This window comes from Platichthys flesus, chromosome 2 (assembly GCF_949316205.1).
Source record: "Platichthys flesus chromosome 2, fPlaFle2.1, whole genome shotgun sequence".
NCBI lineage: Eukaryota > Metazoa > Chordata > Actinopteri > Pleuronectiformes > Pleuronectidae > Platichthys > Platichthys flesus.
Genome location: NC_084946.1, coordinates 28,495,067 through 28,512,310, shown reverse-complemented (window position 1 = coordinate 28,512,310; position 17,244 = coordinate 28,495,067). Strand labels below are relative to the sequence as shown.

Here is a 17,244-nt window from a genome sequence, read left to right as displayed (position 1 = left end):
AAGGAGGGAGGAGGGAGAAGAGGAGAGGAAGGAGGGAGGAGGGAGAAGAGGAGAGGAAGGAGGGAGAAGATGAGGTAGAGGAAGGAGGGAGAAGAGGAGGGAAGAGGGAGAACAGGATGGAAGAGGAAGGAGGGAGAAGAGGAGGGGAAGGAGGGAGAAGAGGAGGGGAAGGAGGGAAAAGATGAGGAAGAGGAAGGAGGGAGAAGAGGAGGGAAGAGGGAGAAGAGGAGGGAAGAGGGAGAAGAGGAGGGAAGAGGAAGGAGGGAGAAAAGGAGGGAAGAGGAAGGAGGGAGAAGAGGAGGGGAAGGAGGGAGGAGGGAGACGAGGAGAGGAAGGAGGGAGGAGGGAGAAGAGGAGAGGAAGGAGAGACAAGAGGAGGGAGGAGGGAGAACAGGATGGAAGAGGAAGGAGGGAGAAGAGGAGGGAAGAGGGAGAAGAGGAGGGAAGAGGGAGAAGAGGAGGGAAGAGGAAGGAGGGAAGAGGAAGGAGGGAGAAGAGGAGGGGAAGGAGGGAGGAGAGATACGAGGAGAGGAAGGAGGGAGGAGGGAGGAGGGAGAAGAGGAGAGGAAGGAGGGAGGAGAGGAAGGAACAAGCGAGGAGCCGTGCAGAGTGCATTCAAAAAGAAAACGCACAACAGCAACACAACATGCGTTTTGGTGATTTGGTGGAGGGAGAGAGACGCAGGGCGGCATGATGGGAAGAGGAAGAGAGAAAAATGGAAGAATTTCAGAACATGTGATGATTCCAGTCGAGTAGAAGACGCAGAGATGAAGTGAGGAAGAGGAGGAGGAGGTGAAGGTCAGTGTGTTACAGAAGCAGAGGTCGTCAATGAGATGGAACCAGGGTCACAAAGACACATGAAGAGAGAAAGTGTGAGAACATGTGACACTGTGAGTGGATGAGTATGAAGCAGTGTGTGTGTGTGTGTGTGTGTGTGTGGGGGGGGGCTGACCTGTGCCGGTGCATGAGCTTGAAGCTCTCGGGGCTCAGGGGGCTGTGTGAGGCCAGGATCCCTCTGGAGGTGTTGGCTCCTGAGACCACCTTGTCCAAACCAGGAAGTCCCTGCAGGGCCACATAGAAACACTGCTCTGATTATTCAACCCGCTCGACCAATCAGGACGGAGCAGCCCGCCGCTGGAGGCTGCGTGCACTCACGTGACAGAGGCTGCTCCTCATCATCTGGAACTGATCGATCAGCTTCTTGTGCAGCGGACGCATCTCCGGGTGCACCAGCTTCTCGTGCACCGCCAGGCCGACTCCCAGGATGTGAACCTGAGGGACACATGAAGAACCATGAAGAACCGTGTTCAGAGTTCATATCCTCTCCTCTGCCCAACATATAAACAGTTTGCTCATCCACTAAAGTGTGAGGATGAACCACTGGGCCTCATAAAAGATCATGTTGGATTCTTTTTCTACGTTCATTTGAACATCCACAGCTTCTGTCTGCAGAGAGTCTGAGTTTTAGCAGAATTAATGTCCCAATAAAACCATATATGGCTGCACTTCCTGCCCCATGTCAGAGAGGGAGGAGGAGACTGAAGCAGAGGGATGAGGAGACTGGAGCAGAGGGAGGAGGAGACTGGAGCAGAGGGAGGAGGAGACTGGAGCAGAGGGAGGAGGAGACTGGAGCAGAGGGAGGAGGAGACTGAAGCAGAGGGAGGAGGAGACTGGAGCAGAGGGAGGAGGAGACTGGAGCAGAGGGAGGAGGAGACTGAAGCAGAGGGAGGAGGAGACTGGAGCAGAGGGAGGAGGAGACTGGAGCAGAGGGAGGAGGAGACTGGAGCAGAGGGAGGAGGAGACTGAAGCAGAGGGAGGAGGAGACTGAAGCAGAGGGAGGAGGAGACTGGAGCAGAGGGAGGAGGAGACTGAAGCAGAGGGAGGAGGAGCCTGAAGCAGAGGGAGGAGGAGACTGAAGCGGAGCCCGAGGCCTCACCTGCTCCTGCATCAGGTCTTTGATCTGCGTGATCTTCTCCGTGTCCTCAGGGTGGCTGCTGATGTATTCCTTATCAAAGAAGGCCTGGTCACAAACAAAAGGGTCTGATGAAAGTCCTGCATCTTAAATACTCAGGTATGATATGTTGTCATCATGAGACAGCATCACTTAGCCCTGTGCTAATGCTATCTGTGATGTGTGGAGAAGTTCAGTGATGATCAGAGGAGCTTTATGGAGATCTAACATGTCCGACCTCTTGGTACCGGGCGATGCCTCCGTTGACCGCGGCGTCGATGACCCCGTTCAGGGTCATGCTGAGCAGGTTGATGTTCCCGTGCAGCTGCTTGTGCTGGTACTGGCTGATCAGAGTCCTCAGCTCCTGGTTCTTGTTCTCCACCACAGAGACGGCGTTTTCCAACGGACTCACCTCCACCTGGAAGAGAAGGATTCACGTTCTCACCATGAACTCACTCCACAGGGGAACACGACTGTGCTGCCTCACTGACAGGCAACCTGACAAATATTATAATATATATATAATGTATCTGGAGAAAGTCCGGAACCGGTTCTGCAGACGTTCCTCAGAGCATCTAAGATCTCAAAAGACTAATTTCTCAAGCAGAGATTTGATCTGCTTCTAAAGATCCTGATGATGATGGGCCCGATGTTCATTTTGAATAGAACCCATTGAATTATGACGCAGATCTGGATCCAGGGATTTTGATCTCTTTCATTAACATTGTGAGAAAGGACGTTTTCTGGGAGAATATTAATGAATCTTGATGATCCATATTTAGGTTTTTATGAGCGTGATTGAATTTATTGACTGTTGCTTCTTTGGCAGATGCTTTTCTGACATCTGACATTATACACGTTTCATTCTTTGTGTGAATTTTCTCTTTGCGGTTTCATCACAAATCATTTCACATAGTTCTACTTCTTTCTTTCTTCACCACATCCTGAGGTTGAACCTGAAACACCTCGCCTCACACGCTTCAGGGGGTTTACCAGTGTAGTTTACAGACTGGCAGCAGGAAGCTTGTGGTTTATTTTTTAGTGTATCTACTGTCCATGACATTTTTCAGTTCACTCACCAGCTCTCGCTTCTCCACCTCGAACCAGCGAGAGATCCCGGGCAGAGGGTGCGTGAGGATCAGGGTGGTCCTCTCGATCCAGAGACTCTGGAACACAGAGGATCCAGAACGTTTGCTCTGAACATCAGCAGCTCGGAGCTTCTTGAAAATGATAAATGAAAACCACCACAAGGGGATTGACTGGGTGGCACAGTGGTGCAGTGGTTAGCACCTCACTGTCCCCTCACAGCAGGAAGGTTCCGGGTTCAAACCATCAAACCTTTGTTTATATAAAGATGGACATGGATGCAGACCTCCCAGACTACTTTCAAAGGCTCCTTTAAAACGTCCCTGAGAAGCTGAGGCTCCATCAGGTGGATCCCTCCCGGCCCAACATATCCCAGCATGCATTGTGCTTCACTAACAAACCGTTTTCAAGGTGCCGGAGACTCCGATAAGGACAGGATGAGCTGGGGACTGAAATCCTCTTTAGACCGGAACCGTCTCGTTTTGGTTTGTAATAAAACTGATTTCTCAGGGTTTGTTGGAAACATTCAGTAAAATGTGAATCCACAAGTCAACGGGACATGAAGACGTCCAGCAGAGACCTGCAGCCTGAGGACGTGTCTCCGTCTCACCTTGAACTCGTTGTCTCGGTCTTTGGATCCTTTGTGGAACGGCCGGTCGTAACGGAACCGCCGCACGTTGTTGACCCGGTAGAAGCTCTTGATGCGGTCCGGGACCCGGTCCATCTGCAGCACGGTGACGCCGTCTGGCACCGGGGTCACCGCGTAGATCTGGAGGTCTGAGGGGGGGGGGGAGTTAAAGAGCCGACGTAGAAACGCATAAAAACGAACTTCCATAGAAGCTGCAGGAAACACTCATATTCAAATGAGACGGTCTCACACTCTCACACGTTCTCCTGACTCCTGAAGGATACACTGAGCGTCACACTGAAGGATCGCCTCGTCCGGCTGATTGGGATGCTGCATCGCAATGGCTTGTGGGAATTCTCCCAGCATCCTTTGCTGGAAGGCCTCTAACCTTTCGTAGTCATGACCCCGACACACAAACTCTTTGTTCTGGAAAGATCAAAGTCAAATGATCATTTGAGGAAAACACCTTTCAGACGATAAACATAAATAAAAATCAAACATCGAACTCACTCTGAGGAAGAAGGGGAACTTCCTGCCGTAGAATCCCACCCGGAAGAACTCTGGCTCCAGACGCTGCTGCTCCATAATGTTGTCGTAATACGCAGCTTCCATTTTCTACACACACACACACACACACACACACAGACACACACACACACAAATGGGTCATTGATTCAAAAATACATCAGGAAGTGGTTTTCAGAGACATTCTCTAATCGCTATGATAACAGGAGCCGTGTTGTGTTGGTGAGTCACTGGTTTGTGAGTCACTGGTTTGTGATGTGTGCTGCTGCCCCTCACCCGTATCCAGCTCAGACTCTGGTAGTCGTACAGAGATTCATACTGGAAGGCCAGCTCCCTGCAAAGAGGGATCCCATACTCCCAGCACTGGAGCACACACACACACACACACACACATGGATTTCATTAGTGGGATTTCAAACAACAAAGGGCGTTCACTGTATTTTGTTCCATTACTGCCCCTGCTCTAAAAAATGAAAAAAACATGCTCAGCTATATTTAGGACTCCATTGTGTGTGTGCGTGTGCGTGTGCGTGTGTGTGTGTGTGTGAGTGTGTCTGTGTGTGTCTGTGTGTGTGTGTGTGTCTGTGTGTGCGTGTGCGTGTGCGTGTGCGTGTGTGTGTGTGTGTGTGCGTGTGCGTGTGTGTGTGAGTGTGTGTGTGTCTGTGTGTGTGTGTGTGTCTGTGTGCACCTTTCCCTTGTTGAAGTAGTGGATGACCTTGCGGCACAGCGCCTCTTTGCGGTGCCACTCGGTCTGAGCAGAGTAATGCAGGAACTCTTTCAGTGGTCGCTCGTCCCAGTGCAGCAGCTCCCAGTACAACAGCAGAGTGAACGCAGCCTCTGTGGACACACAACCACCGTGCACAACGACAACCGTCATAAACCCTCTACACAGTGTGTGTGTGTGCGTGTCTTTGTGCGTGCTGTACCGGTGAAGTTCTCAGCCTGCAGATGCATATCACACAGCTTGTGGATGTAGCGGATGTACATCTCCTCCTTGTTGATCTCTGACTTGTAGAAGTTCTGACACAAAGCACAGACACACAATCTCACTTCCATGTGTTCCTCTTTTTAAAATCAAACTTTGTAAACCTGATGGAGACTCGATCTTACCAGCAGGTTGACGGTGCAGCCGATCTTCTTGTTCTCCGTCTCGTCTCCCTTCATACAGTCCCTGAAGACAAGAGAAGAACCTCAGGGGACATTTGGACAAAACAGGACTCGTGGCCACAAGATGCAAATCTGCAAACTGAGCTGAAGAAGCCTCCTGGACGGGAAATGAAATGCTCGGCCTCCATAAGGAGCTTTAGTTTGACTCTGGCTGTAGTTTTAGTAATTATTATTCTGTGTGTGTGTGTGTGTGTGTGTGTGTGTGTGTGTGTGTGTGTGTGTGTGTGTGTCACCTGTAGTCCAGCAGTCGCTCCATCAGCCGTGTGACGGACGTGACGAAGGACACGCCCGTCTCTCTCCACGTCTCCTGCTCGATCTTCTCCAACAGACTTTGAGGAAAAACAGACGTAAATGAAACAGAGTCGGGATCTGAACACAGTGAGCGTCCACTTGTTTTTACACTTTCCACCGAAACTGAGTGAAATGAAAACAAAGCAAAGACTTTAAACTTTCATTACACTAAACTGGAGCTCAGGGGGAGGAGAGAACATCAGTGAGGTTAAAGATGAACAGCAGAAAATAACTTTAATGAGCTCACGAGGAAACAAGCCTCAACTTCCCTAAAAACATCTCACATGTGCAAACAGATCATTTAAGATATAAACAGGGAACATCTGTTTTCACATCTGTATCATAAACCTTTAAATCCATTGAATCACTCGATCCTTTATCTCCTAGTTCAGTTCATCGCTCGTCTGCTGGACTTTACAAAATCTTACTTTAACTAAATAAGAAGCTGGACTTTCAGCAGAGAGAAAACTTGGTTTCCACGTGTTGGAACTCCATTGTGTTCGGGTTGTGACGTTCGTGGACGTTGTGTATTGAAATAATGATTTCCTACAACATGTGAAACCTGGTGTGTGTTCCTGTGTGTCAGTGGTGTCGTACCTGGGGTAGGGCCCAAACAGCTGGGTTCTAGTCCCGCAGCACAGAGCAAAGCAAACACACCAGAGAGTGTTAGAGCAGAAGAGTTAATGAGCGTCAACAAGGAGACACGGATTCAAAGAGACAGAGAGACGGATTCAAAGAGACAGAGACGGATTCAAAGAGACAGAGAGACGGATTCAAAGAGACAGAGACGGATTCAAAGAGACAGAGGGACGGATTCAAAGAGACAGAGACGGATTCAAAGAGACAGAGACGGATTCAAAGAGACAGAGGGACGGATTCAAAGAGACAGAGACGGATTCAAAGAGACAGAGACGGAGGGACGGATTGAAAGAGACAGAGATGGATTCAAAGAGACAGAGACAGATTCAAAGAGACAGAGACGAAGGTGAGAGACAGAGAAGGATTCAAAGAGACAGAGACGGATTCAAAGAGACAGAGACGGATTCAAAGAGACAGAGACGGATTCAAAGAGACAGAGGGACGGATTCAAAGAGACAGAGACGGATTCAAAGAGACAGAGACGGAGGGACGGATTGAAAGAGACAGAGATGGATTCAAAGAGACAGAGACAGATTCAAAGAGACAGAGACGAAGGTGAGAGACAGAGAAGGATTCAAAGAGACAGAGACAGATTCAAAGAGACAGAGACGAAGGTGAGAGACAGAGAAGGATTCAAAGACACAGTGAGACGGAGGTGAGAGACAGAGAGACAGTGAGACGCTCGGCTCCTCACAGCAAACTGAAGAGTTCTCTGTAGTTCTCGTCTCCTTTCCCTTCAGAAACCAAACTGTCCAGTTTATCGATCAGTTCAGCCTCCACCTGCACACAGACACACAACACACAGACACACACAAACAACACAAACCATCAGGGCTTCTTCATCTGCAGGTCATCACGTGTGTGTGTGTGTGTGTGTGTGTGTGTGTGTGTGTGCGTTTACCTGCTTGAAGTTTCCGTTCTTGCGTTGCTCCCAGTCCATCATGTCGTGGAAGATGGGGATCATGATGTTCCTCACCTCCACCTGAGGAACCAGCGTCACTCCCAGGAACGGGCCGATCATACCGGGGATGAAGTGGATCTTATTCTCACCTGCAGCCGGAGCACACACACTTCACTCAGTCAACCAGTACACAATGAACCCAACACCAGGAGGGAAATGGAAGCAATGCACAGGTCGCTGGAGGAGCAGAGAGACGTCCCAGAGGAGGACGTCCTGCAGGCTGTGGGATCTCACCCAGGTTCTGCCACATGCTGAACAGCTCGTAGGTCATCATCACCCTCATGTCCCCGTACCTGCACAGGCAGAGGGAACAAGTCCTTACTACAGGGGACTGAGGACATATTCAAACCTGAGTGTCCTGACTGAGACTAAACTGAACAAACACACAACTCCAGGTCACCCCCCCCCCCCCGCCCCCTTTGTTTTAATGGGATTATTCACATAATAAAACAAACAAACTTGTAGAATCTAACTGAACAAGTTTATCATCTGGTGTTTTAAAGTTTCTCTGGTTCAGGTCATTTTTGGTCTAATTATCCTGATTTTCACAATAAGTGAAATTCTTCTGTCGCCCATTGGGACCAGTCACCACTCGGCCTCCTGCCTGTGGGGCTCAGGTCATAAGTTCACTTGAACTAGCAAAGCACTATGTAACTGTGTTTAAAAGGTGCTATAGACATAAAGTTGTGATTGTTATTAATATTAATGTGTTTTAAGGAAATAAAGAAAATAGACGTTAAAAACATTCACTGAAATTTGCTGCAGAACCAGATGAAGATCCAGAGTTTGTGAATTTAAATAAATATTTCCAGGGGGTTACTTTTCTCCTTTCAACTCTATCAGGGAATGTTTTAGTGTTCATATGTTTTGTGTAACTGATGCCACACATGAACATGAAATATGGAGACACAGTGAAGTGACAGTTACTTCCTGTTTCCTCCACTTACTTGTCTAAAACCTTTTTCCTCTTGGCAGGACTCAGGTTCTCCAGCTGCAGACTCGGCTGGTTGATGTAGAGCACGGCCAAACTGAAGTAGGAGTTCCACACCTGGACACACACACAGACACACACACACACACACAGAGACACACACACACACAAATACAGACAAATTGAAAATGTATGTTTTTTTTCCATATTGAATATTTTTCTTCTCTTTTTGTGAATTTACTGGGTTTATATCTTGTAGTTTAATTCATAGTTGTATTTACACTGTCATCAGAACAGTGCAGATGTGGATTATAAATAAACATCCTTCTTTATAACAAAGATGAACAAGAATCATATCGAAACAACAAAAGTACATTAAGAAGAAAAAAGGTTTTAAAACCGCCGGAAACATTATTTAACACACTGGAGTCGGTTTTAGTCACTTTCACAGTTTCTGTTTGGTTTGTAGTTTTCTTCCACGACCGAGCCTCTCACACAAAGGCACACACACACACACACACACACAGATACACACACACACATACACACACACATACACAATTTGAAAATGTATGTTTTTTTACCATATTGAATATTTTTCTTCTCTTTTTGTGAATTTACTGGGTTTATCTTTCGTAATTTAATTCATAGTTGTATTTACACTGTCATCAGAACAGTGCAGATGTGGATTATAAATAAACATCCTTCTTTATAACAAAGGTCAACAAGAATCATATCGAAACAACAAAAGTACATTAAGAAGAAAAAAGGTTTTAAAACCGCCGGAAACATTATTTAACACACTGGAGTCGGTTTCAGTCACTTTCAGTTTCTGTTTGGTTTGTGGTTTTTTTCCACGACCGAGCCTCTCACACACACACACACACACACACAGATACACACACACACATACACACACAGACATACTAAAACACACACACAAACACACAGTAACACACTCACACACACACACGCACACACACCTTAAAATCAAACTCTGCTTCGGTGAAGTTCTTGTGCAGCGCAGGTGACAAATACTGAGCCGTGGTCAGGATGATGCTGCAGAGAGAGAACACACACAGACACACACACACACACACACACACACAGTGTCAGATGTGTGTCCAAGCTGTCGGGGGGGCAGGAGCTCCATGTCTGCGTCTTACTTGCTGGTGAGGAGTCTCATGATGTTCCAGTCCCGAGGGAAGATGCTGAGCTTCATCAGATTTCTGAACACACACAGAATCTTCAGCAGGAACTCCTGAAGACAGAAAGTGTAGAAAACCTTCCTGAGCCTCAGCCCTCATCAGATTTATTTATATACTATCTATCGTATCTTATCTCATGGCATCATTTCATATCAAATCTGTTTCAAATCACATTATATCATATTGTCTATTATCGTTGTATCTTATAGTATTGTATATTTCCATATCTTATCTTATTGTATCATAGTACATCTTATTTTATCTGTTTTTATATCTCATCATATTTTACTGTATATTATTGTATTGTATCATATTGTACTGTATATTATTGTATCTTATCACATTATCAAATATTACAACTTGTTTTATATCTCATTGTATTTATTTATACTGTATATTATGTTACATCCTCTCATCTCATCAGAGGTTTACTGTATCTCAGCCTCTTTTGAATCACTTCACTTTTCAGTCATGAGAGTCTTTCACCTTCAGCTCCTCTTTGCTCTGGAAGTTCTCCATCAGGCGCTGGAAGTGGATGTCGGTCATCTGGCGGAGGAGGGACAGGAGGCAGGACACGTACTCGCCCTGTGGGGGGGGGGGGGGGGGGCAGGGGACAGACACGTGAGACAATCACATGGAAGCACCAGAGACATGAAGCTCTTTCTCAAACTGACCCAACCAACATCACAGCTCCCAAAAGTAAAGCCAACGTCGCCCCCTGGTGGCTGGCTGCAGTACACGTCATAAAGCCTGCCTCCTCTATGGACGTGTATGGGGCATTAATCAAACAGTTTTAAAAGTATAGTATAAGTTAAATAAATATTTCTGAAGGATGTTTCACAGCAGCAGCACCAGGAGGAGACATGTCCTCCATCTTTATTCACAGTCCCTGTGTGAGACGCATCATTCGCCCTCGATCTCCATGTTAAGGAAATCCTAACATTATATAGATTATTATACTATATACTCTTAACTATCACCTATGTGTTAGGATGTAGTTGTTATGTTAAATAAAGTTAAAATATGAAAGAAGAGAAATTCAAATCTGTCTTTAAAATGTAAAAATATTAAAAATGAAACTGCTGAGAAAGAAGAGCACCCGACTCAGAAACACAACATGACACATCTACAGGTGAACTAAGACACACACACAAGGAGCACAGTATAATACACAGTATACACAGTATAATACACAGAATACACAGTATAATACACAGAATACACAGTATTAATAAGAATGATAAAAGCGTGCAAGGCGGCATCCAGGAGACGAGGATGAGGAGGACGAAGACTGAGTTACGTCTGATGAGAAGAACAATGAGAATGTGAGGACAGGTTTGAGGACACGTGTGAAGACAGGTGAGTAGACAGGCGGGAGGAGGGGTGTTAGGACAGGATTAAGGACAAGTGTGAGGACAGGTGTGTAGGTGGGTTCGAGGACAGGTGTGAAGACAGATGAGGGACAGGTGTTAGCACAGGTTTGAGAACAGGTTTGAGGACAGGTGTGAGGACAGGATGAAGGACAGGTGTGAGGACAGGATGAAGGACAGGTGTGAGGACAGGGATGAGGAGGGGTGTTAGGACAGGTTTGAGAACAGGTTTGAGGACAGGTTTGAGGACAGGGGTGAGGACAGGATGAAGGACAGGTGTGAGGACAGGTGTGAGGACAGGTGTGAGGACAGGTGTGAAGACAGATGAGGGACAGGTGTGAGTACAGGTGTGAGGACAGGTGTTAGGACAGGTTTGAGAACAGGTTTGAGGACAGGTTTGAGGACAGGGGTGAGGACAGGATGAAGGACAGGTGTGAGGACAGGTGTGAAGACAGATGATGGACAGGTGTGAGGAGGGGTGTTAGGACAGGTTTGACAACAGGTGTGAAGACAGATGATGGACAGGTGTGAGGACAGGTTTGAGAACAGGTTTGAGGACAGGTGTGAGGACAGGATGAAGGACAGGTGTGAGGAAGGTGTGAGGACAGGATGAAGGACAGGTTTGAGGACAGGTGTGAGGAGGGGTGTTAGGACAGGATGAAGGACAGGTGTGAGGAGGGGTGTGAAGACAGGTGTTAGGACAGGTTTGAGGACAGGTTTGAGGACAGGTGTGAGGACAGGATGAAGGACAGGTGTGAGGACAGGTGTGAAGACAGGTGTTAGGACAGGTTTGAGGACAGGTTTGAGGACAGGTTTGAGGACAGGTGTGAGGACAGATTTTAGACGTGAGGACGCTAAACTGAAAAAACAAAGGGGAAAATCAACAGGTGTTAAAACCCTGCGCTGGGATGGGGGAGCAGGCAGGTGCAGGGTGGACGAGGGACAGGAGACAGGGTTAGTAGTAGTAGTAGTTGAAGTAGTAGTAGTCGTATTGTTAGTTACTAACAGTGATCTCCGCGGTGCACTGCGGGCAGCGTTGACCCCTTACCGCCTCCTGCGATTGGCTCTTGCTCATGATGGACAGTAGGCTCTGCAGGAGGACGTCCAGCAGAGACTCCACCATCATCTCCACCTCCTCCTGCACGGACGTGTCCTGGAGACCAGAGGGACACCAAGGACGGACTCAGACAGCGTGGTTACAAACATGAAACACAGGAGAGTGAGACACACTGTTCCTGTGAAGAGACTGACTCCTGCTGGACGGGGGCGGAACCCGGTTTAAAGTCACCACCCGTGCAGGACTCTCAAAGACATAAAACTAACACACCCACAACGAGAGACGGACATTTTCACAGAGGACGATTCCTTTTGAAGGACTCGACATCTTCATCAAGCTTTTCAAAACGGGACAATTGTTGAGACATTGAGAGGAAGAACTTTTGTACGTGTGTGTATATGTCTGAGTGTGTGTGAGTGTGTGTTTGTGTGTGTGTGTGTGTGTGTGTGAGTGTGTGTGTGTTACCAGTGAGCTGGTCTTGATTATAGAGAATATAGAGCTGAGTATTCCAGAGCAGATGAGCAGCTCTTTCTGCTGCCTCAGATGCAGATGGATGTGATGCAGGACCACAGGCAGCAGGATCCTTCGAGACTCTGAGGACACACACACACACACACACACACAAACAAGCACAGGCACACACGCACACACACACACATACACACACACGCAAATATGCTGTTACGACAACCCAAAATTTGCATTTCAAGATGGAATGCATAAAAACTAGAACGAAGATCTTTAGCACGATTCATAAGAGGAATAATATTTATCAGCGTGTGCATCCAGCCACCAGGGGGCGATCAAGATGATTTGGCCTCATCTATACTTAAGGCCCATTAATGAGAAGTCTGTACCTGGGAATGAGAAGAGCCGGCTGTCCACCGTGCGGGCGATGGACTGCAGCTTGACCACGTCCATGGACTGTCCCATGTGCACGGTGGACGGCATGCTGCCCAGCGTGCCGCGCACAAACTCCGCCACCTCCTGCACCGTGAACATCTGCAGCAGCTCGTCGAAGATGGCCGGGAACGAGTTGAGCAGGGCGGCCTGAGGAGAGAAGGAGGAGGAGAGGAGGAGGTGGAGGAGGAGAGGAAGAGGAGGAGAGAGTGAGCGGCTGTGACAGACGAAGGCAGAACGCAGTCGACGTGAACTCAGTGAAGAGCTGAACATCTCACCACACAGGTCCCTCAGCCAATCAGCTTCTCACAAGTGTAGAAGGTTTTTAATTCAAATTCGAGGAAGTGAAGTTCATTTTCACGATTTCAGCTTTTCACTGGTTCAGACTCACAGGAGAGAGAAGGAGGGAAAAGTCATTCAGTGAATCGTTAGTGGATTAGAAACCGAATCTCAGTGAGTGTTGGAGGTGAAGAAGAACTGTGAGGGAGAAGTGGGAGGAGTTAATTCATAGTTCAACACACAGCACAGACACCAATGGGATCAGACCCCGGATCAGAAGTGTGACTGAGGGCCGAGCCGGAGGAGGTCGATGGTTGTGACTGAGGTTAGAACCACAGACTGAATAAAGATGGACGACACGTCTGTGGTGGGCGTGGTCCGTCTGACTCAATCAACCAATCAGAGGTCAATCACTTTTCATGACGTTTCTATATCATCAAATAACAAATTAAAACCATACTTCCACATCAGTGTGATTTGTGATAATTAAACAACTTATAACATGATAAATAGTCAAACTTATTTTCTCTATTTTGTGATTTAAATCTTTTTGTTTTAAATTCCCACTGTAACCATGTCGTCCTTCTTTATTTCCATTTGTCTATTTTAAAATGAACGAGGTGTGTTTTGGTCACAGGACTGTGAAACCAGTAAGATGTGCAGGTTCAAATCCTGTGTGTGAGAGTGTGTGAGTGTGTGTGTGTGTGTGTATGAGTGTGAGTGAGTGAGTGTGTGTGTGTGAGTGAGTGAGTGTGTGAGAGTGTGTGTAGGAGTGTGTGAGTGTGTGTGTGTGTGTGTGTGTGTGTGTGTGTGAGTGTGTGTGTGTGTGTGTGTGTGAGGTTGTCAAGCAGCAGGACAGGTGGACAGGACTCTGGGCTTCACACAGGGGACGGGGTGTGTCCCCCCCCCCACACACGTCTACTTACTGACAGAGGCGAGGGCCGCAGAGCGTTGGAGCTCCAGGCCTGAACGCAGCCGCCCCCCCCGCTGCCGGGGGCCTGTCCCGGGGCAGCGGGGGGGCACTGACCGAGGGCACAGGCTAACGCTAAAGGAGCAGCAGGACCTGGGACCTGGTTTGAGCCGGGACAAGGCAGCGAGCCCTGTGGGGCCTGGGCGTGGAGGTTGAGGGAGGAGTAACAGGGACCCGGAGGATGGAGCAAAGAATTGTGGGAGATTGAAAGAGGAGGTGAGGGAAGGAGGCAAGGAATGGTCCGAGGTACAAGTAGAAGGAGGCACATGAAGGAGACAAGAGTCAGATTAAAGCAACTAGCAGAGGATCAGAAAGCAGCTAAAGAGGAAGAGCCACTATGAAGACACTCAGTCCTCACGGGGACAGATTTAAAGGAGACACGGGATGTTTGTCTTTCTTCTCGTGTGATATTAAGGTTTTATAAGAATAACACAGTTCAGCACAGAGAGGAGCTCCCTGTGGTAGAGCATGTACACCTTCTACTGTCATAACACACAATCATAACACACAATCATTACACACAATCATCTGCCTGAAGATGAACAGAACACGTCTCCTTTAAATTATAAATACATTTACACAAGAGTCCCGTCTAAACTACCAGGACACAATGAGACACAGGGACATTTCAGGTTTAATGAAAGGTGTGTGTGTGTGTGTGTGTGTGTATGTGTGTGTTCTCTCACCTGTGTGAAGATCAGGGTCTCGGAGTTGCGGCTGTCCAGGCTGAGGACGAAGCGGATGGACTGGAACAGTTCCTGGATGCTGGTTCGAAACTGCTCCTCCTCCATCCCACACGTGGCTCGAGAGTAGAGGATCCTGGACTGAACGATGAACTTGAACAGATACTCCAGAGCCTGAGGAGGGACGACCGTGTGAGAGAGAGACAGACAGAGACAAAGACATGTTAATGACATGTCAATATTTACTGAAACATATGATTTATCTTCTTATATTCTTGTTATGTCTCAATGGGGCGGAGTCAACATGTTTTCAGGTCTTTGAAGAAGATATCTCAATAACAGCTGGAAGGAATTCCTTCAGAGCTGGTACTCAAAGGTCAAAGGTCACGGTGAACTCATATTATCATGAAAGCAATTTCTCATGAGCACACGCGGGTCGGCTGAGACATGAAACTACTTTTATATATTCCACTGTGACCTTTAACCTTTGAGCCCTGAGATCTAATCAGCTCATCTTTAAAGGTGTGATGGACAGAACCTGCTGTCGCTGCTGCTGAGAAACAACAACTGATATAAACATGTATTTAACTCAACACACAGACACACAACTCGTTGACCCGATGACACAGTTGATGAACTTTAACCGAAACCCCCAGGTGAACTGGGATTCACTGGGATTCCTCTGAACCTCTCACCCTCATGGCCTCCTGGATGTGGTCCTGTCTCACCACCTCTGCAGAGCGATCCATGTACCACTTCAGACAGCGGATCAGCTCCCTGGAACAACACAGCACCACTTTACAACACACACTTAGACACAATTTAGGAATACAGAACAAAGCTAAACTTGAGTTGTTCCCTGGCCACTTGGAGGCTGAGCTGAGGAGCCCTTCAGGGGACGTGAGTAAAAAGAAAAGTTTCAATAAGAAGATCTGGTTCCTCCTGCATCTCAGCCGGTTGTGTTTCCATTTGGAAGTTGTGTTGCGTGAAACATTGAAGCTCGACAAGTAAACGTGTGAAAGATGAAACACTCACTTGTAGGCCAGAGCTCCAGCAAAGTGTTTCTGAATGTACGTGTCCATCACAGGTCGGAAGTGGAAGTATTTACTGTCCCTGAGCAGGTTGATGATGAACACCTGAGAGAAAGATCAGAACTCATTCAAGTCATCCTTCCTCCCTCCTTTCCTGCTCCTTTCCTGCTCCCTTCCTCCCCTTCCTTCCTCCCTCCCTCCCTCCCTCCCCCCCTCCCTCCCTCCCTTCCTCCTCCCTTCCTCCTTCCTTCCTCCTCCCTTCCTCCTTCCTTCCTTTCTTCCTTCCTTCCTTCCTCCTTCCCTCCCTCCCTCCCTCCCTCCCTCCCTCCCATCCTGCTCCCTGCCTTCCTTCTTCCTTCCTCCCTCCTTCCCTCCCTTCCTCCCTCCCTCCCTCCCTCCCTCCTCCCTTCCTCCTCCCTCCCTTCCTTCCTTACTTCCTTCCTTCCTCCCTCTCTCCCTCCCTCCCTCCCTCCCTCCCTTCCTTCCTTCCTTCCTCCCTTCCTTCCTTCCTTCCTCCCTTCCTCCCTTCCTCCCTTCCTTCCTTCCTCCTTCCCTCCCCCCTCCCTTCCATTATCACACTCTTACCAGTGACTGGAACACCAGTGGTCCATACTTGTCTGTGTTGTCGTCTAAGATGGAGAACAACGTGTCCAGAATGTCTTGTAGAAACTGTAACACACAGACACACACAGACAGACACACACACACACAGACCCAGTGAGTCGGGTTCATCTTGTATCTCTATCTGGATCTTCTGACCGACGACACCTCACCTTGACGATCTCCTCTCCACTGACGTGTCGCAGCCGGCCCAGGATGTCCATGACCCGGTCGGGATGAGCCTTCCACTTGAGCAGAGCCAGGAGGTCCACTGAAACACAACAGCAGTGTCCACCATCACAACCGAGACACTTTCACACATGAGGTCAGGACGTTAGCCTGTAGCTCTCCAGAGGAGCTGAGAGTGAGAAGGAGAATGTCCGAGCCAGTTGACCGGACATTTTCCAGAACTGACAGATCACTAAAGGAAAACATCAGCGTGAGAAATAATAGCATTGAACTTTCTCTTATTTCGAAAGATAGAAAAATAGAAAGATAGAAAGATAGAAAGATAGAGAGATAGAAAGATAGAAAGATATAGAGATAGAAAGATAGAAAGATTGAGAGATAGAAAGATAGAAAGATAGATAGATAGATAGATAGATAGATAGATAGATATAAAGAGAGATATAAAGAGAGATAGATAGATAGAAAGATAGAAAGGTAGATAAATAGATAGAAAGACAGATAGATAGAGTGAAATGTCTGGAGAATGTGAGGTTGAGTCCCTGTGAGATATCGAGTTGGACCCAGACCATCTCCTGCTGCTTCTTCACAAGAGAAACACAAACTACACAATAACTAACGATTTCCAGTGAAATAAAACTCAACTTGCACAACCATCACTACACAACACGCCTCTGTCCTCTGTATTGTCTCTGTGTGTGTTATGGTTGCTGGTGCAGGGGCTGCTGGCTCGGTACCGTTCTGGGTGAGCTTGGTGGAGGACAGCTGGGTGGAGATCCAG

General features: G+C 47.7%; 1 protein-coding gene across 1 annotated transcript in view; it reads right to left on the bottom strand.

The window, feature by feature from the left end:
- Positions 1–17,244, bottom strand: part of LOC133973261 (dedicator of cytokinesis protein 3-like) — a 111,137-nt gene that overhangs the window by 6,451 nt on the left and 87,442 nt on the right. Inside the window, exons 18-47 of the mRNA XM_062411016.1 lie at positions 17,201–17,244; positions 16,451–16,548; positions 16,263–16,346; positions 15,682–15,782; positions 15,342–15,423; positions 14,650–14,820; positions 12,672–12,864; positions 12,280–12,407; positions 11,764–11,910; positions 9,874–9,972; positions 9,346–9,440; positions 9,163–9,238; positions 8,196–8,296; positions 7,483–7,541; positions 7,189–7,337; positions 6,982–7,067; positions 6,246–6,272; positions 5,591–5,686; positions 5,301–5,361; positions 5,117–5,210; positions 4,879–5,027; positions 4,467–4,553; positions 4,176–4,280; positions 3,950–4,091; positions 3,648–3,814; positions 3,031–3,117; positions 2,190–2,369; positions 1,937–2,020; positions 1,156–1,272; positions 953–1,062 (exon numbers count right to left, since the gene is read on the bottom strand). The exon at positions 17,201–17,244 is cut by the window's right edge and continues 128 nt beyond it. Of these exons, the coding sequence (XP_062267000.1) occupies positions 953–1,062; positions 1,156–1,272; positions 1,937–2,020; positions 2,190–2,369; positions 3,031–3,117; positions 3,648–3,814; positions 3,950–4,091; positions 4,176–4,280; positions 4,467–4,553; positions 4,879–5,027; positions 5,117–5,210; positions 5,301–5,361; positions 5,591–5,686; positions 6,246–6,272; positions 6,982–7,067; positions 7,189–7,337; positions 7,483–7,541; positions 8,196–8,296; positions 9,163–9,238; positions 9,346–9,440; positions 9,874–9,972; positions 11,764–11,910; positions 12,280–12,407; positions 12,672–12,864; positions 14,650–14,820; positions 15,342–15,423; positions 15,682–15,782; positions 16,263–16,346; positions 16,451–16,548; positions 17,201–17,244 (3,219 nt within the window). The remainder of the gene's footprint in view (positions 1–952; positions 1,063–1,155; positions 1,273–1,936; positions 2,021–2,189; positions 2,370–3,030; positions 3,118–3,647; positions 3,815–3,949; positions 4,092–4,175; positions 4,281–4,466; positions 4,554–4,878; positions 5,028–5,116; positions 5,211–5,300; positions 5,362–5,590; positions 5,687–6,245; positions 6,273–6,981; positions 7,068–7,188; positions 7,338–7,482; positions 7,542–8,195; positions 8,297–9,162; positions 9,239–9,345; positions 9,441–9,873; positions 9,973–11,763; positions 11,911–12,279; positions 12,408–12,671; positions 12,865–14,649; positions 14,821–15,341; positions 15,424–15,681; positions 15,783–16,262; positions 16,347–16,450; positions 16,549–17,200) is intronic.